Here is a 19,964-nt window from a genome sequence, read left to right as displayed (position 1 = left end):
CGTCTTTTTCATGATTAGGAAATGTCATGTTTAGGTCAGGCTTAGCCAGCGTGTTAGGTAAACCTGACTTCTTCTCTACCTTTTTTCCTGGTAGAGGTACAGGGTAACATCTCCAGCTTGATCTTTATTACATTTAATTTTGTTTATTATGATAGTGCCTAAAGCCCAACCAAGAATGGGATCCCATTGTACTATGTATTGTACAAAAACGAAGTAGTAGATGGTCTCTGCAGTGAGGAGCTTACAGTCTAAAAAGATAAGACAGAGTGGGGGAAAGGATAGAACACACAAGCACAGTGAACGATGTGATAGCAACAAACGTCATGTTCCACTTTTTAGGAATGTGGTGGTGGTGAGAGGGCTTGGTTAGGAGGGGATAAGCTAATTGGAAGCAAAGGGAAAGGGAACCAGTGGATGGAGCAGGGGAAAAGAGGGGAAGATATGTAGTAAAAGTGAGGTGAAGAGACTTAAGGAGAGGGTGGGAGCAAGTCAGCACACGGCAAAGAAAGTCACGTGAAAACTGAAGAAAGTTCCAGATATCAGCTGGTAATACAGGCTACAACTCAACCAGCCAAATTGAGCTACAAGGTGTTACTCTCTGCCTCCACCAGGAAAAAGTAGAATTTATTTTGGGCTTAACTAGCACATGTTAGGTGGGGGTTGTCTAAGCTGTATCACTCTTCCTAGTCAAGACAAAACTTTAAGCCATCAGGCTAGCATTAGTTTCTTACAAAATTATTTATTTTTCTTTGTTAGAATTGCATATGCTCCCAAATGGTGAATTAATTAAAAGCTCTAGATAAAATAATGGTATATTACTGTTCCTTCTAAGTCTGCCACAATATCATCCAATTTAGATCTACTAGTTGATTGATTAACTTCTACTTTTAAAGCCACGTACTTGCTATCTGCAAGTATTGATACACAATCAAATCCAACCAGGCCCCAGAGTGGGAATGAAAATAGTGGTGGAACTTTCTCCCATGTGGAATGCCAATATGAAACTGCTCACAGTAGACTGCAAATGTTCAAAATACCATCAAATGTGTTCTGCTGGGCTCCTCAGTCTCCACCTCAGTGGGGCTTGGGATAATCATGAGTGGGGCTGGGTTAAGGCAGACGCACAATAAGTACGTGCTCTGGACCTCTGCTCCCAAAGTAATGTGAAGATATTGGAATTTCAGTTTTACATAAAAAAAAAAAAAAAGTTGGGTAGAAAAGCTTGAAAACATGAAGTGAGTCACTTCTGTAGTGGTGTCTGCAGACAGTCCTCAGCAGAGGGAGAAGTAGCAGCCATTAAAGCCTGGAAGGAAACTATACAGGAGCAGACTGCCCTCCCCTGCCTGTTCTGAGAGAGCATTGGCTGATTGGGTAAGAGAGTGGAGCACTGTATGATTTATTCCCCCTAGAGGAGTTCTTCAGATGCCCCTTCTGTTCTTCCCTTCTGGGCTTTTGGGTCCAAGGGTCAGACTGGCTGTTGGGGATGGTATCTTCTAGGCACCATCCACTCTTAGCACCAAAATGAGCCATAAGCAGATTGTTCAGATCTTCATAATAATTCTGTCAGCCATTAAATAGTTATCGGTGTTGACATTTAAATTATCTTTGGACAACTCAGTTCACTACCCATTGAGATGTATGGGGCAGTTCACAATGGAGAGTATTGTTTCGTGGTCTCTCTAAATTGGGACAGACATTGCTATGCCGTTTACACTCAATTCATGTATTCAAGGTTTTGTTTGCAACTGTCATGGCTAGAATTTTTTTATGAAAGTTGAGAATGTAGCAAACTCAGATGAAAAAATTCCAGATCAGCAACGTGGCATCATTGTGTCCATTTCCAGCCCTGCACCCCACGAAAGACTTTGGAACTAAATGTCCAATTTGAATCTTTACGTAAGTAGATTTTAGGGCTAGAATCTTCATACAGCTCTAACCCCTCACCCTCCTCCCCCGATACCTAAGAGATTTTATGTAAAAGAACCACCAAATATTGGCCTGGACATTATTTTGGATTTCTGCACCTTTTTGTTTTGTTTTTTCAGAGTTAGGTGATCTGAGAATATCAGTTGGTTGACATCACTATGAAGAGACATGGTAGATCAGTTATTATTCTGAAAAGTTCACTAAAGCTCAGAGACAGCATTTTGTTTTCTCTATAAACTTGTGTTTGACTCATTTTTAATTTAACCTTTTTGTGCCACTGTCAGTCTAAGTGAAATACAAGTTGAATGTGCTTAAAAAAACAAACAAACCACCATGAATTTTTCTGAATGCTTTATAATAGTTTCCATGTTCCTGTTTAGGCTGAGAGCTTGATATCTTTGTATGGGGGGTAAAAGAGCATAAAATACAAGTTACACCTTTGCTCTTTGGGCTTATCAGAATTACTGCTATTGTGATGTCTGATCGTTCGGATGCAGTGTTGGTGGTGTGTGTTTTGAGCTCTACTTTCTGTGTAGTGTTTTTATGTTGTATAAAACATAGGAACTTAGGGTTTGCTATACCAGTTTGATTAACTGATTTGCAGTCTGGCATCTTGCTCCCATTTTTGGCCTGTGACCAATACCTGATGCTGCAAAGGAAAAAATGAAACCCCCCAATAATGCAATTACACCATCCTATTTGTAGGAAGGGAGTGAACTCTTTTTCGCAACCTTTGTATAATCAGATTTACGTCAAGAGCATGAGATTTGATTACTTCATTTTTGCATGTATAATTACAAATGTTTGAAAAAATTATTCATCCCTTTTTAAAATGTAGTTTTAATATTGGACTCTGTGGACTTTGCAGTAGTAAATTACACATGTTAACTGCATGAAATGTGACCTCCTATTCTGTATTTGCCTGAAATTGATGTGAAAGAAATACTGAATAGATTGAAGTACAAAATATCAGTACAGTTATCACCTGACAGAATAATAAATTTGTAAATCTCACTCTAGTCTTAATGGTAGCTGTATGTATAGTGACTCAGTTTTAAACAACATGGCAAACAAATGAATATGCATGTCAGAAACAGAAATGTTTATGTGAAATGTATATCTGTTATGTGGAAAGAGAATGTCTTAAGTAAATTTAAAAAAAAAAGTCTGATAAATAATCCAGTGTAAGATGAATATTTACTGTGTACAGATGCTGGGTGCTTGTTAATGGTAATACTCTTTGCTTTTAAAAAAAAAAATAAACACAAAGATTATTTTACTGCTGTTAATTTTTTATCCTCTGCTGCCCTCTTCAGGTCCAGTGATGTAGATCTTTGGAGCAAGGTAAGTGAAGATGGTAACGCTGACATTTATAAATAGAACTATTTGGAATGCATTCAGAAACAAAATCTCTAACCACTACATGTTTAAAATGCACTACTGTGAATTTGAGTTCAGTTGCTGGTAACAGGCAGCCCTGACCGTAACTTCTGATCATGACATTTGTCATTAAGAAATGACTTAATCTGGTCATGCCTAGTAGTAGTATTGGGTTTGTATGGCAGGCATATTAAAGAAAAAACTGATGTGTTAGTGCCACTTTATTTAGTTTTTTACATGATACTTCTATGAATTCTAAGTATAACAAGTATAACAACTTTTTTTATTGCTTATGCAGTCGCTAAACCCAATATACAATTTTATGTAGATTCAGGGGCCAATTCCTATGACTCCTTTCCCTTCAGATGTTTGCTAGGACTTAAAAACAAAGCTTAAGGTGAAAAAAATTGCACTGTGTTACTACTATGTTGTAGTAATATGAAGGATCTGATGTAAATGAACAAAAGCAAGGAGATTCCAGATGAAGGCAGTCACCCAGCTCAAGTCACAAATGGAAATTACTGTGATCATCTTGTCCTCCCAGTTGTGGTCCACGTTACATACCACCCCACAATGTAACACATTTGGTAATATCTGCAGAGTACTGGATAGTGAAGTCGCTGGTAGATCAGGACTGAGATGCATTAATAGAGCTGTGAGTGGGAAGCTTTCACTATGTTGAGTTCAGCACCTTGCTTTCAGGAGTTTACTTAGTTTTATTTTTAAAGCTGCTATCCTGTACTTGTTTCACTGTGCCACTCTGAAGTATTGCATGGATCATAGCATGTTTTCATGATGATCTTGTATGCTTCAATCTGCCTGTGAGGAAAACTGAGGACAAAGTAAAAATTGTAACTTAGAATGTAATATATTTGGGGTTAAGTCAGCTAACATAAACGATAACTGTGAAGCAAAAGTAGATTGTTCTTGTGCTTCATTGCCTTTTTCTAATGTGGAAGGAAAGTCTTAAACTTTTTTCAAAAGGAAGTTTTTGGAGTGTTTTGGGTTTTTTTGTTTTGCTTGCTTTTTTACATTTGAACTATCAAGAATGTCACACGGGAAATTCCCTCCCATTGCTGGAGGAGCCTGGCAAGATCTTTGGCAATATCAAATAGTGATGCCACAAGCATGAGGCTGTAATCTGAACTGCTGCTGCTCTTTCCCACAACTGAGAAAGAGAGGATGCAGTTTCTCTTGTGACAGTAGTTGAGCTGAAGTTGTTTGCTAAATTTACAAGTAGATACATTTTTTTTCTTAAGGCATCCAATTTTAGAAAAAAGCTGTCTTGCAATTCAGAAGTCAAGTATTGAAATTGAAAAATATCCTTATAATGAACAAAGATTGCGCTTCCAAGGAGTCTCAATTTACAAGACTTCTTACAATGTTCAATTTTTAAAACAAGTAACAGTCACTCTTTTTGGTATTTCCTCTCATCCATTCCTCTCATGTCATTCTGGGGTTTGATTTCTGGAGCAGTGGGCTGTATGTTCTTGTGACTTTTCTGATATATTTCCAAGTACGAGTAAGAAGGGGGTGGGGGCAAAAGCTGTAGTTTAACTGTCCACATCTTGTTTTCTTCATGTAACTGAATGTGATGTAGGCATCCCAGAGCACGACAGGTGTCTGGCTTTGTTTGTTTCTTTCTATTAGCAAGTGAAGATGCGTGGCTTTCCTCCCCCTTTTCCATTACGTAAAATAGAGCTTTGTTCCCTCAGTATTTAGGTAACAGTGTGTGTACCTTTCTCACCCATTTGGTTTAGCTTTGGTACTAACATCATAGTAGAAAAAGCCCAAATATAGAACACTGACATCCTTGAGAGAGAATGAAATTAGGACTTTATTTAATGGCTGTATCTTCCCGTACTAAGAAAAAACAAAGATGTTTTAAAGTTTTTTTGTATTTAGGGTGAGCATTTATCATATCTGTTTGGGGAGAGAAGGAATATAGGGAGAATACCTTTTCTAAAATAAAATATTAGCTACTCCTTCAGTTTTATAAGACCGATTGGACCAATGTCAAATTGGTTAGTCTTTATACACTTTATTTAAGACTCAAGAACTAAATGTTTTTGTTTGGTGCTTTCTATGTATGTACAAGGTGTCATTAAAAGTGAATTTACTTGTTTTCAACCAAGGTTGCAACTGATGTGGAATATCTAAATTATAGAAATTTTCAAATTAACGTTGTAGGATATATCACTTTTTCTGCACAGCTTCACTTGTTTCAAACTGTAAAAAAATAAAAGCTCTATGGTCCAGTTTCAGGCTTTTCAGCAAATTGGAACATAATTTTAACAACTCCAGAAGTGACATTGGTTAATGATTGCTGTAAGCAGTGTCTGTCTTATGATCACTTACTTTGTAGGATGATACATAAACAGAATAGAATAGAGTCTAATTGCCATACCTCAGAAAACGTTTCAGCTGCAATATATATATATATATATATATATATATATATATATATATATATATATATATATTTTTTTTTGAGGAAAACCTATTATTTACAAAAAAACTTCCTTGTATTTTATTTTTTCCTAGTGAATTACTATGATGTGGTATAGAATAATACCTTAGTGGAGAGGTACTTTATTATTTGGAGAATTCAATTTCAGATACTATTTGTCCTTTCTTGCTTCTGTTGACTGCAGTGTACGATTATTCTGTCTTACCAGATAACTGAACTGTTGTACAAGGATGGACGTTATTGCCAGACGCCTCCAGGACCAACTGGTAGAGTTTCAATTTCTATGATTGTAACTTATCCACAAATCCGTTCTTCTGTGTAATGATGGGCTTGAGGGATTACAACAGTAAACACTGATTGCTTCTTTTTGAAAGTGAAATTTGAAAACATGTTGGGTAAAATCTTTATCCTGATAACCACAGCATATTTTATCAGATCCAATGTGATCTTTCATTACTCTTTTTAATTAAAAATATATTTCATATTTAGAAAAATGAGCAGTTTTTAAAGCAAAATAGATACTTAGAATAAATCCGTCTGTGTCAATATTATTCATGTAGTGAAAACGTTTAAGTAGAATCTTTTCCAACTAATGGTCATTTTGATAACCTTTTCTAATTTTATTAAACAAAATGGTACCTATCAATCCAAATACATTATTTTGAAACAAATTGACTCTGTTTTCATTTAATCTAGAGAAATACATTTTCTATTTTTTGTTTTAATTCCTATTTTTCTGAGTGTAAGTTTCGTAGAGGAAACCAAACCTTTTGGAAAGTCCTTAGCTATTTCTTGAGGCTTGAATACAAGGCTATATAAATTTTTATGCTTGAATGCACAAGAAAATTAGTGCTGTTAGCTAAGCCATCTTTGTTAATCTTGATTTTCATTGGCTAATAGGCAGCTCTTCACAGGATTATTGGATCTACTTGTTAAAATTATTTAATATTCTTTACTCTGTATTTATGTTCCACTAGCTGGCTATAAAAAGCATTTTAATACAAAAATGTGTAAAAGATGCAGAATAAAATATGCAAACCTTTAGGAAGCTATTTTTTCTTTTGAGCAATGACAAAATATTTGTGGCAACTATTTGGGGTAGTGGGTAGGAAAGGGGGGGAAGGCCTTGGGCAGTACCACTTCTGTCACACAGTGGTGGAAAAAATAGATTGAAGTAAGATTCTGTACTGAAAAGCTGTCACTGGTTCTGAAAATAATTAATATTCCTTTCACTCACCAGTTAGATATGTGCTCCCAAACCACATAATCTCTATGCCTCAGTGATCATTGTTGCCATTTCAGAGCCTCTCATCAGGGTGACATCTCACACCAAAATGATTTCTTATAAATTAATCTTGATAACATGACAGTCTCAGTAATTTTAGTGGAATGCTTTCTCTTGTTTTTTTCCACAGAAGCTGTTGGCTATTTTCTTTATAACTTGATTGACAGCATGAGTGACTCAGAGGTACAGGCCAAGGAGGAGCATTTGAGACAATACTTCCATCAGCTGAAGAAGATGGTACCATTTCATTTTTTGCTACATAATGCCTGTCCTGCCTGACATGTATCTATTAGATTTGAAATTGCTGCTTTTAAGTACAACAGACCACTTCTCAATGACATGGAAGAGCTGGAGACTTAAATTATGTCTGAGATAATTTCTGTTAGACAAATTTCAGTTTGGTTGTGTTTCAAAACTCATATAATTTTCCCCCCACCTCTTGATACAGAATGTAGTAATCCCTACAAATATCTACAGAGGCCTTCGCAACCTGCTGGACGCCTATCGTGTTCCTGAGTTAATTAAGGTCTGTGGTTATATAGTAACTATTTTGTTTCTTCAAAATATAAAATATATATGTTGTGTGTTCCAGTAATATAGTCTTGCCAAAATAGATTTATTTGATTAACTGTGTAAAACCTTCATCCTTTCCCTAAATCTTCTTTGCTCTCAAAACCCAATTTAATTTAGGATATTTGTGAAGAGCTGCATTTGATGAAAGTATTTTAAAGAATCAGTCTTTTCCTTTTAGTAAACCTAATAACACTAGAAAAAAGCTATTGTACTTAGAATTAACTTGCCACAACATTTTAAGCATCATTTTATTCATAAAACTTTTTGTTTTTATTTACTGATATTTTGAATGTCTTATTAAATTCTAGGATATAATTTTATTGGCTGATAGAGAAAAGTTGTCAGTAGCAGACATTCCAAAAGTAAGTAAATTCACTAATAGCTGGATTTCTTCGTGGCATGGTAATCAATTTTTTTTCAGATAATGCATGAAAGTATTAACTAGTTCTCAGTGATATACTTGTATAGTCTACAACTAAAAGTATTCCCATTTTGGGAGGAGTTTGGGGGCCATGTGGAAGGAAGCACAGTCTAGTGACTAATATACAAGATTGGGAGTCAGAATATGTAGGTTCTTCCTCAGATTTGCTGATTGAGCTTGGCGATTCACTTAGGTTCTGTGCCTCAGTTTCCCCATTTGTAAAATTCAGCTCATAGTGGTGGTGTGAGGCTTAATCAGGTTATGCACTCTGAACTCCTTGAATGACAGGAGTATAAATCCAGTATGGTGGTGGCTGTATGACATCAAGTCTTTTTTTAATCTTCAGTGTGCCTAGATCTGAGAGGTAAAGAAACAGACCTCTTTTCTCTACTTCTACCATTAAAGAAATGAGCCTGAGAGAAGCTGATGTTTCCACACTGTAAAAAGCTCCCATGGCTTCATTATGCTGTTGTCTCAAGTTCTTAACTAGCATCAGCTCCTTAATTAGCTGCAGCATTCTTAATTGTTACAAATTTTTCTTTTGACTTATGAATGAACAGGTTTCATCTTCCTTTGGCAAAGTGACCTATTAATTTTCTTTTTTTTTAACTTTTGTTTTCTTTTTATCACCTGTTTTTAGAATACTGAACTTGGAGTGTCTGCTTTGGAGGAGGAACTGGAAAAACTAAAAGCTGAAAAGCAACCTATTGGAAATGTCCTAAAACAGCTTATAGTTGCTCTCTGTGCAGAAGAGGTAACTTGAGCAATGCAGAGATCATTGCAAATGCTGAGCTATATTTAAAACGAATGTAGATGACTGTATTATGGATAGATGTATTTAAGCAGGACAAGCGCAGTGCTTGAGGTTTCAAGGTTTGATGCTTATAAATCAGACATAAGGGCAAAAAAACAATTAAATAAAAAGGTTAACTAATTTCAGCTACACCTTGAATGACATGTTTTGGGGTTGCTGAAGTTTGTTTACAATAATCTGCAAAGTGAATGATAGTAACAGCTGTGATAGGTTTATCATACATGCCAAATGTCCTTTCAAGCCATGGCTCCGGTCTCTTATATCTCTAGATTGTCAAGCAACTGATACATGCAGTAGTCATTTGCAAGTCAAATATTACTAGGTTGTTAATGCAGGGATTGAAATTCCATTTTCCTGCTGGAGGAAAGCTCTTTCTGAGATAAAGAGACTCTTGCCTTCATTCGGCGAGCGTCCAGCTGTAGCTCATATTCATTTTAGTGTGTCTGCAATTCGTGGGATATCATCAGACTTTTGTCCAATTTCTTGTTCAGTATGATTTTGTCATATACCCATGGTTTTACAAAGAGCCATAACTGTGTTTAAGATTATAGCATAGTATTCAGTATTGCTGTAAATCCAGCCTTTGGAGAGATTCTGTTTCTCAAATGACTGTCTGTTACAATGTTGTACCTGAGACTATAAGAATAGTCTGATAAGTCATAAGCTTTAATATGGCACCCATTAAATTGCATAAACAGCAATGCAAAATACATATTTTAAAAGATTATGGCAAATGCTGAAGCAGCCTGTTTAATTCGATTATGAATTGGTTTCTTGTCTTATAAAGTTTTTTTTCAATTTTATGTTTAGGATATTGGTGCCTGATAAAATTAAAGCATGGCATTGTACATAAAAATTAGTCCATATTCCATAATCAATCATGTTTGTAGTTCTATGTGTGACAACAAAAATCTGTCCGTAATAAAGCATTGTAAACACTTCAGTTAAAACAGGTAGACTAACACCTAAAATACACCTTTCAATTAAGTTGAACTGAAACAGTTTGGGAACAGGTGAATTTATTTTTAAAAATAACTTTTATTATTAAAATCAGTTAAAGCAATACCAGCTTTGTTTCACAAACATTTTTTTTTGGTATTAAAACACTAAAGGTATTCATATAGCTACACACTGAACCTAGCATTCATAATGTCGTATTGACTTTTTCTGTGGTTCACATCTTTGCTCTGTTCCTCTTTTTTTAGAATATGCAAAAAGCCCTTGAAGTGAAAGCCAAATACGAATCGGACATGGTTGTTGGTGGCTATGCAGCCTTGATAAATTTGTGCTGTCGACATGATAATGTAGAAGATGCAATGAACCTGAAAGAAGAAGTGTAAGTACACCGGCACTGAAACATGTCACAGAGATTTATGCTGATACACAGACCTTGTTGAATTAAGTAGGTTGAATATTAACCCCTTCATACATTTTTAATTAGTTTTTCCCCTGTGTATAATTGTTAAGAAAGACCAGGAATTGTTGGCAGTTTATTAGCACACTTTGAAAGTGTGTGTGTGATGTATTATCTTAAATGAGCAAATTATGATGTTTTTGTCAACAGCCTTTAGCGTTTAAATTCAGGTTTGTTTTTGAAAAATGGTAATATAACTGCATTTATATTGCATCAGAATAGCAATGCTTGTAAGTGACATTATATTTTAAGACCTGTCAGCAAACATTTCCTTTTTAAACCTCCATTTTCAGAGATTATATCTTGGTTGTGAACATTAGCTCCCAGCTAAAATGTGTTATGCATGATTTGTCTGGGAGCAAATTGTTTTACAGAGCATCCTCCTTTCTTGTACCTTTCCCTCCTCACCCCCCAAAAAAAATTAAAATTCAATTTTAATGTTACAGTGAATCATAATAGTTATGTATTACTTTTGCATACTTTTGATTCTCCCCCTTCCCTTGCTAAAATTTACTTGGCTTTTACAGTGGAATTCAAGTCAGGTGTCCATAATGTGGAGGGAGCTCTGTCAGTGTTGAGAAAGAGACAAAATGGCTCACTCGTTAGCACTGGGAAACTTGCTATTGTATGTATGTAGTAACTTTTTCCATGCTGGTTTTTTTATTTAAATGTCTCATCGTGAGATTTTACCAAGTAATGATTTTGAGTTTTATAGTAGTGCTTCAAAGGTAGGTCAAGACTCAGTGATCTGCTGTGAGCTTATTATGGGAGCTGCTAACAAGTGCCTTAAAAAGCACCTTCCTGCCTTCCTTCCTTCAATATTCTTGGGAAAATGACTAAATTAAAGAAACAGTACTATGAACAGTAGAAATTGAAGGCTACAAAAGGTGGATGACTTTGTTCAGTACTATTTGTACTGTAATACTCAAAGACGGGGTGCTTGCAGGAAGAAGTTTCTGTCCTAAATATGGGAGAAGTGTGCCTTGTTCTTCCCTACTGTCAAATTGATAAAGACATACCTTTCGTAAACTCTCTGAAAAGTTTCTTTGCTGCCTAATATCCTTTTTTCAAAGAGAAAAAATGTACTTTCAATAGCAAACTTTGACTGTCAGATTCTCTCTCAAATATTTTAATCTAACTTCTGTGTAACTAATTCCATACCTTTGTTGCTTTGTCTGTAAGAATAAACCTTCATTCTATATACATTAAAAAACTGAACTTCTATTAATGCAGTTTTTAATATGTTCTAATTTTTAGCTTCCGTAAAGATTCATCTGTTGCTCTTGACACAAATAAGTACTTAGCCTTGGTGAAAGTCTTAGGAAAGCATGGCAGACTAGAAGGTAAGCCATTTGCTTTCAGTATAAGTTTCTGCTATATAATAAAGGTATCTTGCCACTGGACTAAAATGTGAGTTGATATTAATGGTATATCATGTCCTGCAAAGTGCTTGAACATTTTGCATACAAATTTGCATGTGAATTCAACCAGAGATGCTTGGACAGTACAGGCCATTAGTTTTAATGGATTGGCAAGCTTGTCATTTACATTTGCACAGCTCAGTGCTTTTTGCATTTCTGCAGCTAGTTTTTATTAGCATTGCTGTTTGGATTGAGTTTGAAGATCATGACTTATGGCACAAATTGCGTATGTGCCTAGACTAATGGCTTTGTTTTTCTTTAAGAAGGTCTGAAGGCTGAACATAGAACCTATAAACATAACCTTCTTGTAAGGGTCCAAACACTGCAGTAAAAATCCAGTAACTTGTTTTATGAAGTATTTTAATATTTTTTAATGTTGGCATTTGTTTATATTTTATTCACATTGCAGTTTAAAGTCTGTGTGATAGATTGATTTGTAATTTTGGCATTAATGAGTATATTGCATTTGATACCCAAAGTGGATTCCTAAGTCTTTGCTGTAAATGATATGGACTTCATGCCTAATAATGTAGGAAGTTATTAGGCTGATTATTATAACCTACGGGATATTGCCATTTGTTTTAAAGCAGAGCTACAAAATCTAGCCAACATAACTCAATCTTTCAGTTTTTTAATCTTACATTATGGCTATTTTCTTTGTTAATGTAAAATTATACCTTTTTTTCTTCATCAGATGATTTCATTGAAATTTCACTTGATCACTTATTAGAATTATATTCAAAACCCTGCCCCCTTCCAGGTGACATTAAATTAGATCCTCGTCACCTCTACAGTGAAGAAGTATGGCTACATTTTCTGAGTAGCATTATTTTCTGTGGTACATTTGTGATCTGCAAAGCTCTTTTAAAAGATTAGGCAGCTTTATTGCTTTTATGTAAAGTGGTCAAAACATTTTGCCTGTGCAATAATTACGAACATTATAAAAATGCACTTATTCCATATACCAAAATGTTTGTTTCTGCCTTCCTAATGAAGCTTAATGAACCTAATGTTTTAACATGCAGTCTGTTAGAAAGCTTTCATTGGCTCTCCTTGGCTAATTAGTATCGACACAGCAAACAGGCCCTATCGGTATCAGACCATTAGTCTGGCTGTATATTCAGTGTAAACACATCTTTATTATCTGGCCTCGTGACAAGCCATCTGCTAAAGAAACAATGGTGTGATTTAGCAGATGTTAGCACTGAACGATAAAAGCATCCATTTGGTGGGATCTTGCAGCTATAGGGCAGACTGTACAGGGTTATGTGGTGCAAAGTGGGCACACAGTTCCTATCTATAATTTGTAGTCAAAGTTGCCGTGAATGATAAAGCCATGCTATTGTGGATTTATAATTGTAGTCTCGTTTAGAAATGCAAGTAGTAATTAACTTGAAATCGGCATTATACACCAGAATTTACATTCCTGCTGGGTTTGAAATGCTGTTTTAATAGCAGTTTGTTTTCCCTACATGAAATTACCTAAGGGTCTTTTGTGTTGTTTCATTGTAGATGCTATTAACATTCTAAAGGAGATGAAAGAGAGAGATATTCCTATCAAAGATACAACAGTCACATCCTTTTTCCACATCCTTAATGCTGCAGCCATGCGAGGTGAAGCTGAAATGGTGAATCGATTACATGAGTCCATTCTGATGCTGGGCTTAGCAAAGCCTTCTGCTAACCTCTGTTCCCCTCTGATTACTGTTCACCTTGAAAAGTAAGTTTTCTGAGGCTTGGGATTAAAGGTAGAGTATGATCTAATATTTGTTCATATTACATGATTTATTTATTACACACACACACACACACACACACACACACACACACACACAGATGTAGTGTATTAAAGTAAAACTTTTTGTGAGACTGTTTTAGATGGAACACTGAAAAACAGACCAATAGGTTATTTTTTGTTAATTATATTTTATTTCATGGTGCCTACATGAGAGCTATGATTATGTCACATGGACAAATTTAACACAATCAAAATTTGCTCACAAATTGGTTGTTTCAGATTTTAAGCCTTGCAATTGTGTTTGAATAAGGGATATAGGGTCATCGTATGCTACATACATTCCTAAGTTATTGAGATAAGAAGTATGTGTTCCCCACCCAAAAGATGTATATATTTCATTGTAACTGCACATCTCAATAACACTTATGTAGGAAGTTAGGTTTCCTTGTGCACTAAGTAATTAAGTGAAAAGATAAGAAATCTGATACTACTCCCAAAGTATCACTGTATAGTCTGGGTACTCCAGTCCAAATATTTCCCATTACTTTTCCGTTTGTACCTGTAGTATAATTCAACAAGAGAATGAACTCCATGCATTTGTTCCGGCAGGAAATAATTTTCATATACTATGTGGCATATTTCCTTGCATGGTCCTCTTAATATGAGACACAATTACTTGAGGAAAATTCCACATTTGAACTGTATATAATTGGTCTTTGTCACAGGAGTGTCAAGAATTAGGTCCCCACACCCCTCCAACACACAGTCTTCAGTGTTCAATCTATTTCAAGTTTTCAGTGCTTCTCTTCTATCCATTGGTGCTGGGGGTGCAGCAGCACTCCCTGGCTTGAAGTAGTTCCATCAAATACAGGGTTTATGGTTTGGTTCAGTGGTTCTCAGCACTCCCCCTATACAAATTATTCCAGGACCCCTGCTTCTATCCATTTTGGACTCTGTCTCAATTCTTCAACAGTCTCTTCCAATTTGGTCACTTATTTATATTAAATATGTTCTTTTGTTTCTTTTTAAATAAACCCTATATAAAATATTACTGATGTTTTCATAGTGCCATCTATTGAACAGTCAGTCAGCTTTCAGGAATATATGCTTGCTAACACTGGAACATCCAATTGTTGTTATATTAACTACCATTAAAAAACTCAGTGTTTGCTCTCATATGGGAAAAAATCTGTCTCTATAACCTCGTACATACGTGTATGGTTTTGTAATATTTAATTTTATTATTTTGTATATTTTAAAAATTGTCATCATTAGCTTATTTTTAAAGAGAGAGAAAGTGAGACTTGCCATAATGTGGAAATATTTGGCTAGAAAGCATTGGAACACACTATCCCAAATAACTTAAAATGTCTGCAAGAGTTAGCTCCTTCCCTGCTCCTCTGAGGAAGGTTACAAGACAGAGTTTCTTCCCTTATTACGATAGGAAAAGCCTTGTTACCCCATCCTGACGTTTCTTCTTAAAAAGGAAGGAACAGTTTCTGCTCAGACTTTGAAAAAAGTTCACCTTCAGGATGTGATCAAGCCTGAGAAATTTCTTCCTGGAAGGTTATAAAAATTTTGGAAAGTTATGATTGAACTGAACATAGTGTTACAATGGGTATGATTATACATGTCCGCTATAACATTTGCTCATCACTGTGGTTCCGCCCCCAAGTGATTTGCTACTTGTCATGCTACATAGCTCCGTGGTAGCACACATGCAGGTGCTGAACTGCTGAAGTTAAGTGTCTGGTACAGTTTTGTCACTTCAGAAGTTCGGCAAGCCAGTCAGATGAGCTGCAGGATTTTCTAATGTTCCATGGAACTGGCTCTGCTGGTGCCATTTAAAAAAAAAAATTATTATTCCTGACATTGGTAGGAGGGAAAGGAAACCCCTGTGATTGTTATGGAAGACTTCAACAATCATAGTTTTAAAATGCTTACTCTTGCCTTACCAGTCTTTTTGGACTGACAACTAAACTTTTACATTTTCCAAATCATTTTCAGAGACTTGTTTCTCCTACAGAGAGCATGCAAGATAGGAAAGATCTTCAGAGTTTTCACATTCTTAACACTTTTTAAGGTGACAGTTCCCAATAAAATATTTTCTTAACAAAATCTGGTGAAGTAAAAGAGAGGCGTTCATTAAATGGACGAATGTGGGGTGGTTGGGGACTCTTATATGATTGGAACGGCAGGGAGCCCCACCCCCCATTCTTACAGCCCACCTTAACCCTCCTACCGGGGGGGGGTGTGTGGGGGGGGTGGACGGTAAGTTCCCAGCAGTGGATTTGTGAGAGGGAGCTGGTAGAAGCCCCGCAGGTAATTACAGAATAAATATAGGATTACCTGCACTGTACATTGTTGTCTGCTGGGTAGTCCCAGATATCTAATAATAAAGTTGCGGCCTGATTAAACCCATGTCAAATGTCTCCTGTCCTTCTTTTGGCATAGCCAGAAAACCCATTTTTAATACCACCCCACCCGAGCCCTTTTATGAGTAGACAGGGAGGAAATTTTACTAACTAGTTCAGAAATAGATTATCATAGAAATAAATTTAACTTAAATAATAAAGATGGTTTTGTTTTCCCCAAGATAAAGCAATTATCTCAATTTAAAGTAAAAATCCTTTTAAGTGATCTTAAAAGGTATTAGCTTTATTCTTGGTGTGAGCATTGTATTAACTTAAGAAATGTAAATTCGCCAGGAAAAATTGCAAAAAAGCCTACATATCTGATCTTCAATCCCTCATTCAAGATCATTCTTCTTTTAATGGTATGGCAAAATATCCTAATCAGGATATTGACTTTGGATGTTTTTAATATTGAGCAATCTGTCAAAATCTTCCATAGGAATATAATAAGCTTGAAGATTGGGCTCAAAACTTGTCTTACTTTTGAACTGATTCTTCCAATTGCTGATAATGGGGAGAGGTTAATGTTGTGACAGTGTGTGTGTTACCTGTATAATATGAAAATCCTTGAGGATTTAGAGGGTAATTTTTGGGGGTTATTCTTTGCTCTCCTCTATCAACTGTCAAGGGAAACCTATTCAAACACGAACAGATTTACAAAACTATATAGAGGTTTGTGAAGCTAATCTGCATCTGTGCTATACAGTGCTTTGATAATCTCTATTTACAGGAGGGGAAATAAACCTCTACCACAGCTGCTGATTTTACTCTTACTAGATAGTTGCACAAGCAAATCTTTAAAATATAAATGTGAATGTTGTGTAAGGTAGAAACTTAGTTTCATTTGATTTATAAAGTTTCTCTAAAAATGGAATTATTTCAGATCTCAATTTATATTTTATCTTCCCAGATTTAAAGAAAAATATACTGCTAGTTAATTTATACATCATGGACAAATACATACTTAAAACCCTTATCACATTTGCTAAGAAAATTTCCAGGTAGCTAAATATAAAATGTGCATTAAATCTAAACTATGAAGGCAAAATATGTAACTGTTTTGTCAGCAGAGATCAGTGAACACAACCTGTTTAATTGGTAGAGTCATTTGAAAATATCCAGAAGGTATAACTGGATTGTATTTGTTTAAAAATGATCAAAATAGCAGTTTTAATTCATGCTGTCCATTAAAGGGCCCTGTGGGTTAATTTGTTCTGCAGTCTGTGTGAACACACATGCATTTCATTGGTGTCTCATATAGCAGGTGTGTTGATGCAATCTGAATCCTCTGTTTGTCCATAGTTCTTGTCTAGGTTTCATAGACTTAAGTACATGTGCGGTTTTGTGTGCTAGGGATGATTCCTTTGTAAATGCGATACGTTTAATGACCTTTTAACTCATTATTTTTAAAAATAAGTAATATTTTTAAATATTGCTTATCTTTAATTGATGACAGTTTTTTCTAATTTTCAACATCTTTATTCCAAGTATTTATATTAGTTCTGTATTATTCCTCCCAGTTTAAAACTCTTAAGTGCTGCAAGGAAATTAAGGAGGTTTGGCTCTTTTACTCCATTATTGCAATTAGGAATTTAGCATCATCAGTGCCAGAGGACAAAAGTGGTTCATTTGCCCTAGGGGGACAGGACAGTGATAAGATGATTTTTCGTCAAGGATCATTGGGTCGTAATTAAGTTACATTCATGGCTATTGCTTTTTGAAGGATGATTGGTAAATGACAGGCTTCATGTGCTTAATACGGACAGTGTTCACTAGGGTTTTTTCTCCCTCTGTCAGAAAATCCTGTTGAGCCTGATAATGTAAATGTGGCATTTTATTCTGAACAAAAGAGCAGGGAAATGAGCTATCTTGTCTAATCATTCAGTTGTTTAACACCGACTTCCAGTTTAGACTCAATTGGCTGGAAAGCACTTGACATGTGAAGTTAGTGCTGTTCGGAACGCATGTTTGAGTAAATTTTAAAGTAAGTGACAGCTAAATTGTACCTAGGGAAATTACAAAGCCTTCAACACAGTTAATTTTTTGGGGAGGATTAGTTGTAATTGCAACACCAGTCTCCTTGAAGATTCCTCGCTGTAGCTGATGAACAGAAAAAAACATTAAGTTCTTTCAAGAGCCCGTTTTCTTAACAGAATAATTTTTGTAAAGCTGATTGTACCTTACTGAATTGATTTGCCTCCATGCTAACATCTGCTTCAGATTTGCAGAGAGGGATTTGTTTTAAGAGTTTTCTTTTTTTCTTTTCTTTTTTTTTCTTCCAGAGTCCCTTTTTTCTTTCTCCTTCTCTGGTGATTTCAGGTTTGAGAGCTTTTCAATCAGTAAACCCCTTAGGTAAATTGCCACTTCACTAAAGCTTTATGCATAACGTTGTAGCACTTCATTCCAATTAAAATCAATATTTGGAGTCTTTTTATCAAGCAAGCTCTCTGGTTTGGAAAGTTGTTTATTACAAGTAAAAGGGTTAGGTTTAGAGCTTCATCTTGAAGCAAGAGGGGAATGGTTTATATAATTTGAAATAGGTATGAGAGAAGAATTAGATAGTGTCTTGTTACAGAGCCTGATCCTGCAAACACTTGTTCTTGTCAGTAACTTTATTTATGGAAGTAGTCTTTCTTAGTTGAGTGGAATTACATGTATAAGTGAAATTACCCACATGGGTGTTTTTGCAGGATTGGGGCCACAGTATATAAGAATTCACAAGGGCCCCAAGCAAAAATAACTTGCCTCAGATTATTACAAATAGAACTGTCTAAATTGCAGTGCAGTGCTGAGTTAGAGCTGTCTTGTATTTATGAGGGGGTCAAACATAATACGCTTATGCCTTAGGCTGCTTCTGTCATTTAGGTTATGATAGCATACCTCCTTTTTTTAAATGAAGAGATTGCAGTGAGAAGTAATATCGAAACTGCTTATGTGAAGTGTTTCTTAAAAGAGAAATAGGAGTTTGCCCTTTAAAAAGAAGCATAAATGGCATTTGTCAATACCAATAAAAAGAAGTAAAATTTTAATAGTAGTTCACCCATAAAAATAAAACTCTCGTTCTTTTCCATGATCCATAGATCATGTGAATTTATATTTAAAAACTTAGACCCCTACCTTGCATTGATGACCCCATGGACACACAAGTTTGCTAGCCAGGTTGTGAATGCTGCATCACTGGACACACTAACTAAAACGTGTTTGGGATCAGGCACTTTATCCATTATATGAACCTTTGAGATGTAAATATGGATATTGATGAATATATAAATTGTATAAGAAGATTGTGTCCAATAAGATTTTCAGACATTAACTTGGACCTGTCTGGTTATTTGCACACACATTTTGTTCTAAATGTAACTGATAAAAAATAATATTCATACAGTTCAATTAAAGTGCAAAACTGTTGTAAGATGTAGCAAAATGTGCATTCAAAACATTAACATAAACTTAAAAATAAATTAAATATTAAGGCTGTGTTGTGAGTTCTTGTTTTGTCAGTGGGGTTTTTTTCTACTGAATTATTAACAACTCTCTTCTCACAAAAATACTTGCCAGTACCCACCAAAAAAAAAAAAATCATCTTTAAACAACTGCATTTTATATAACAATTAAAAGGTGCTATGATTTATTCTGCAAATTGTAGTAACCCAAGCACAAAGTCATTTAAGCCTCCCAGGTTTAGTTTTTGCAATTCCAATAGTGTTAAGTTCTGTTTGTATTATAAACGTGTATTCTGGAGCTGTTTTGTTTTCCTTTATTTTGCATTTTATAATCATTTGGCAACCAGCCCTATGCATTCACCTTATAAATGTTGTCGTACAGTAAGTTGTGGTTGGGCAGCCTTATAAAACAAAAACTCCCCACCAATGTGGCTCTGAGGAAATTTGAGACAAATGTAGAGGATTTTTATCACTTTAAGGTGATGGTCTGTTAAGCCAGGTTATAATGTACCAGTCTCATTATTGAGATTAAATTTATTTTGGGGGCCTGATTATGGAAACATTTTGTATGTTGTACGAGCAGCAAACACCATAACACGTATGTTATTTCCATTATCTTTTTATTGGATTTTTTTATTCTGCACACACAGTGTAAATATCTTCAG

The 19,964-nt window shown here is 35.4% G+C and overlaps 1 protein-coding gene across 4 annotated transcripts in view; it reads left to right on the top strand.

The window, feature by feature from the left end:
* Window positions 1-19,964, top strand: part of LRPPRC (leucine rich pentatricopeptide repeat containing) — a 168,736-nt gene that overhangs the window by 50,516 nt on the left and 98,256 nt on the right. For all 4 annotated transcript variants that reach the window (XM_073339084.2, XM_073339083.2, XM_073339085.2 and 1 more), the window contains 9 exons: window positions 3,243-3,270; window positions 5,985-6,042; window positions 7,192-7,298; window positions 7,510-7,587; window positions 7,943-7,996; window positions 8,696-8,809; window positions 10,075-10,205; window positions 11,541-11,626; window positions 13,217-13,424. In XM_073339084.2, the coding sequence (XP_073195185.2) occupies window positions 3,243-3,270; window positions 5,985-6,042; window positions 7,192-7,298; window positions 7,510-7,587; window positions 7,943-7,996; window positions 8,696-8,809; window positions 10,075-10,205; window positions 11,541-11,626; window positions 13,217-13,424 (864 nt within the window). The remainder of the gene's footprint in view (window positions 1-3,242; window positions 3,271-5,984; window positions 6,043-7,191; window positions 7,299-7,509; window positions 7,588-7,942; window positions 7,997-8,695; window positions 8,810-10,074; window positions 10,206-11,540; window positions 11,627-13,216; window positions 13,425-19,964) is intronic.

The sequence above is a fragment of the Lepidochelys kempii genome, chromosome 3, assembly GCF_965140285.1.
Source record: "Lepidochelys kempii isolate rLepKem1 chromosome 3, rLepKem1.hap1, whole genome shotgun sequence".
In the NCBI taxonomy this organism is placed as follows: Eukaryota; Metazoa; Chordata; order Testudines; family Cheloniidae; genus Lepidochelys; species Lepidochelys kempii.
This window is presented reverse-complemented; position numbering and strand designations above follow the sequence as displayed.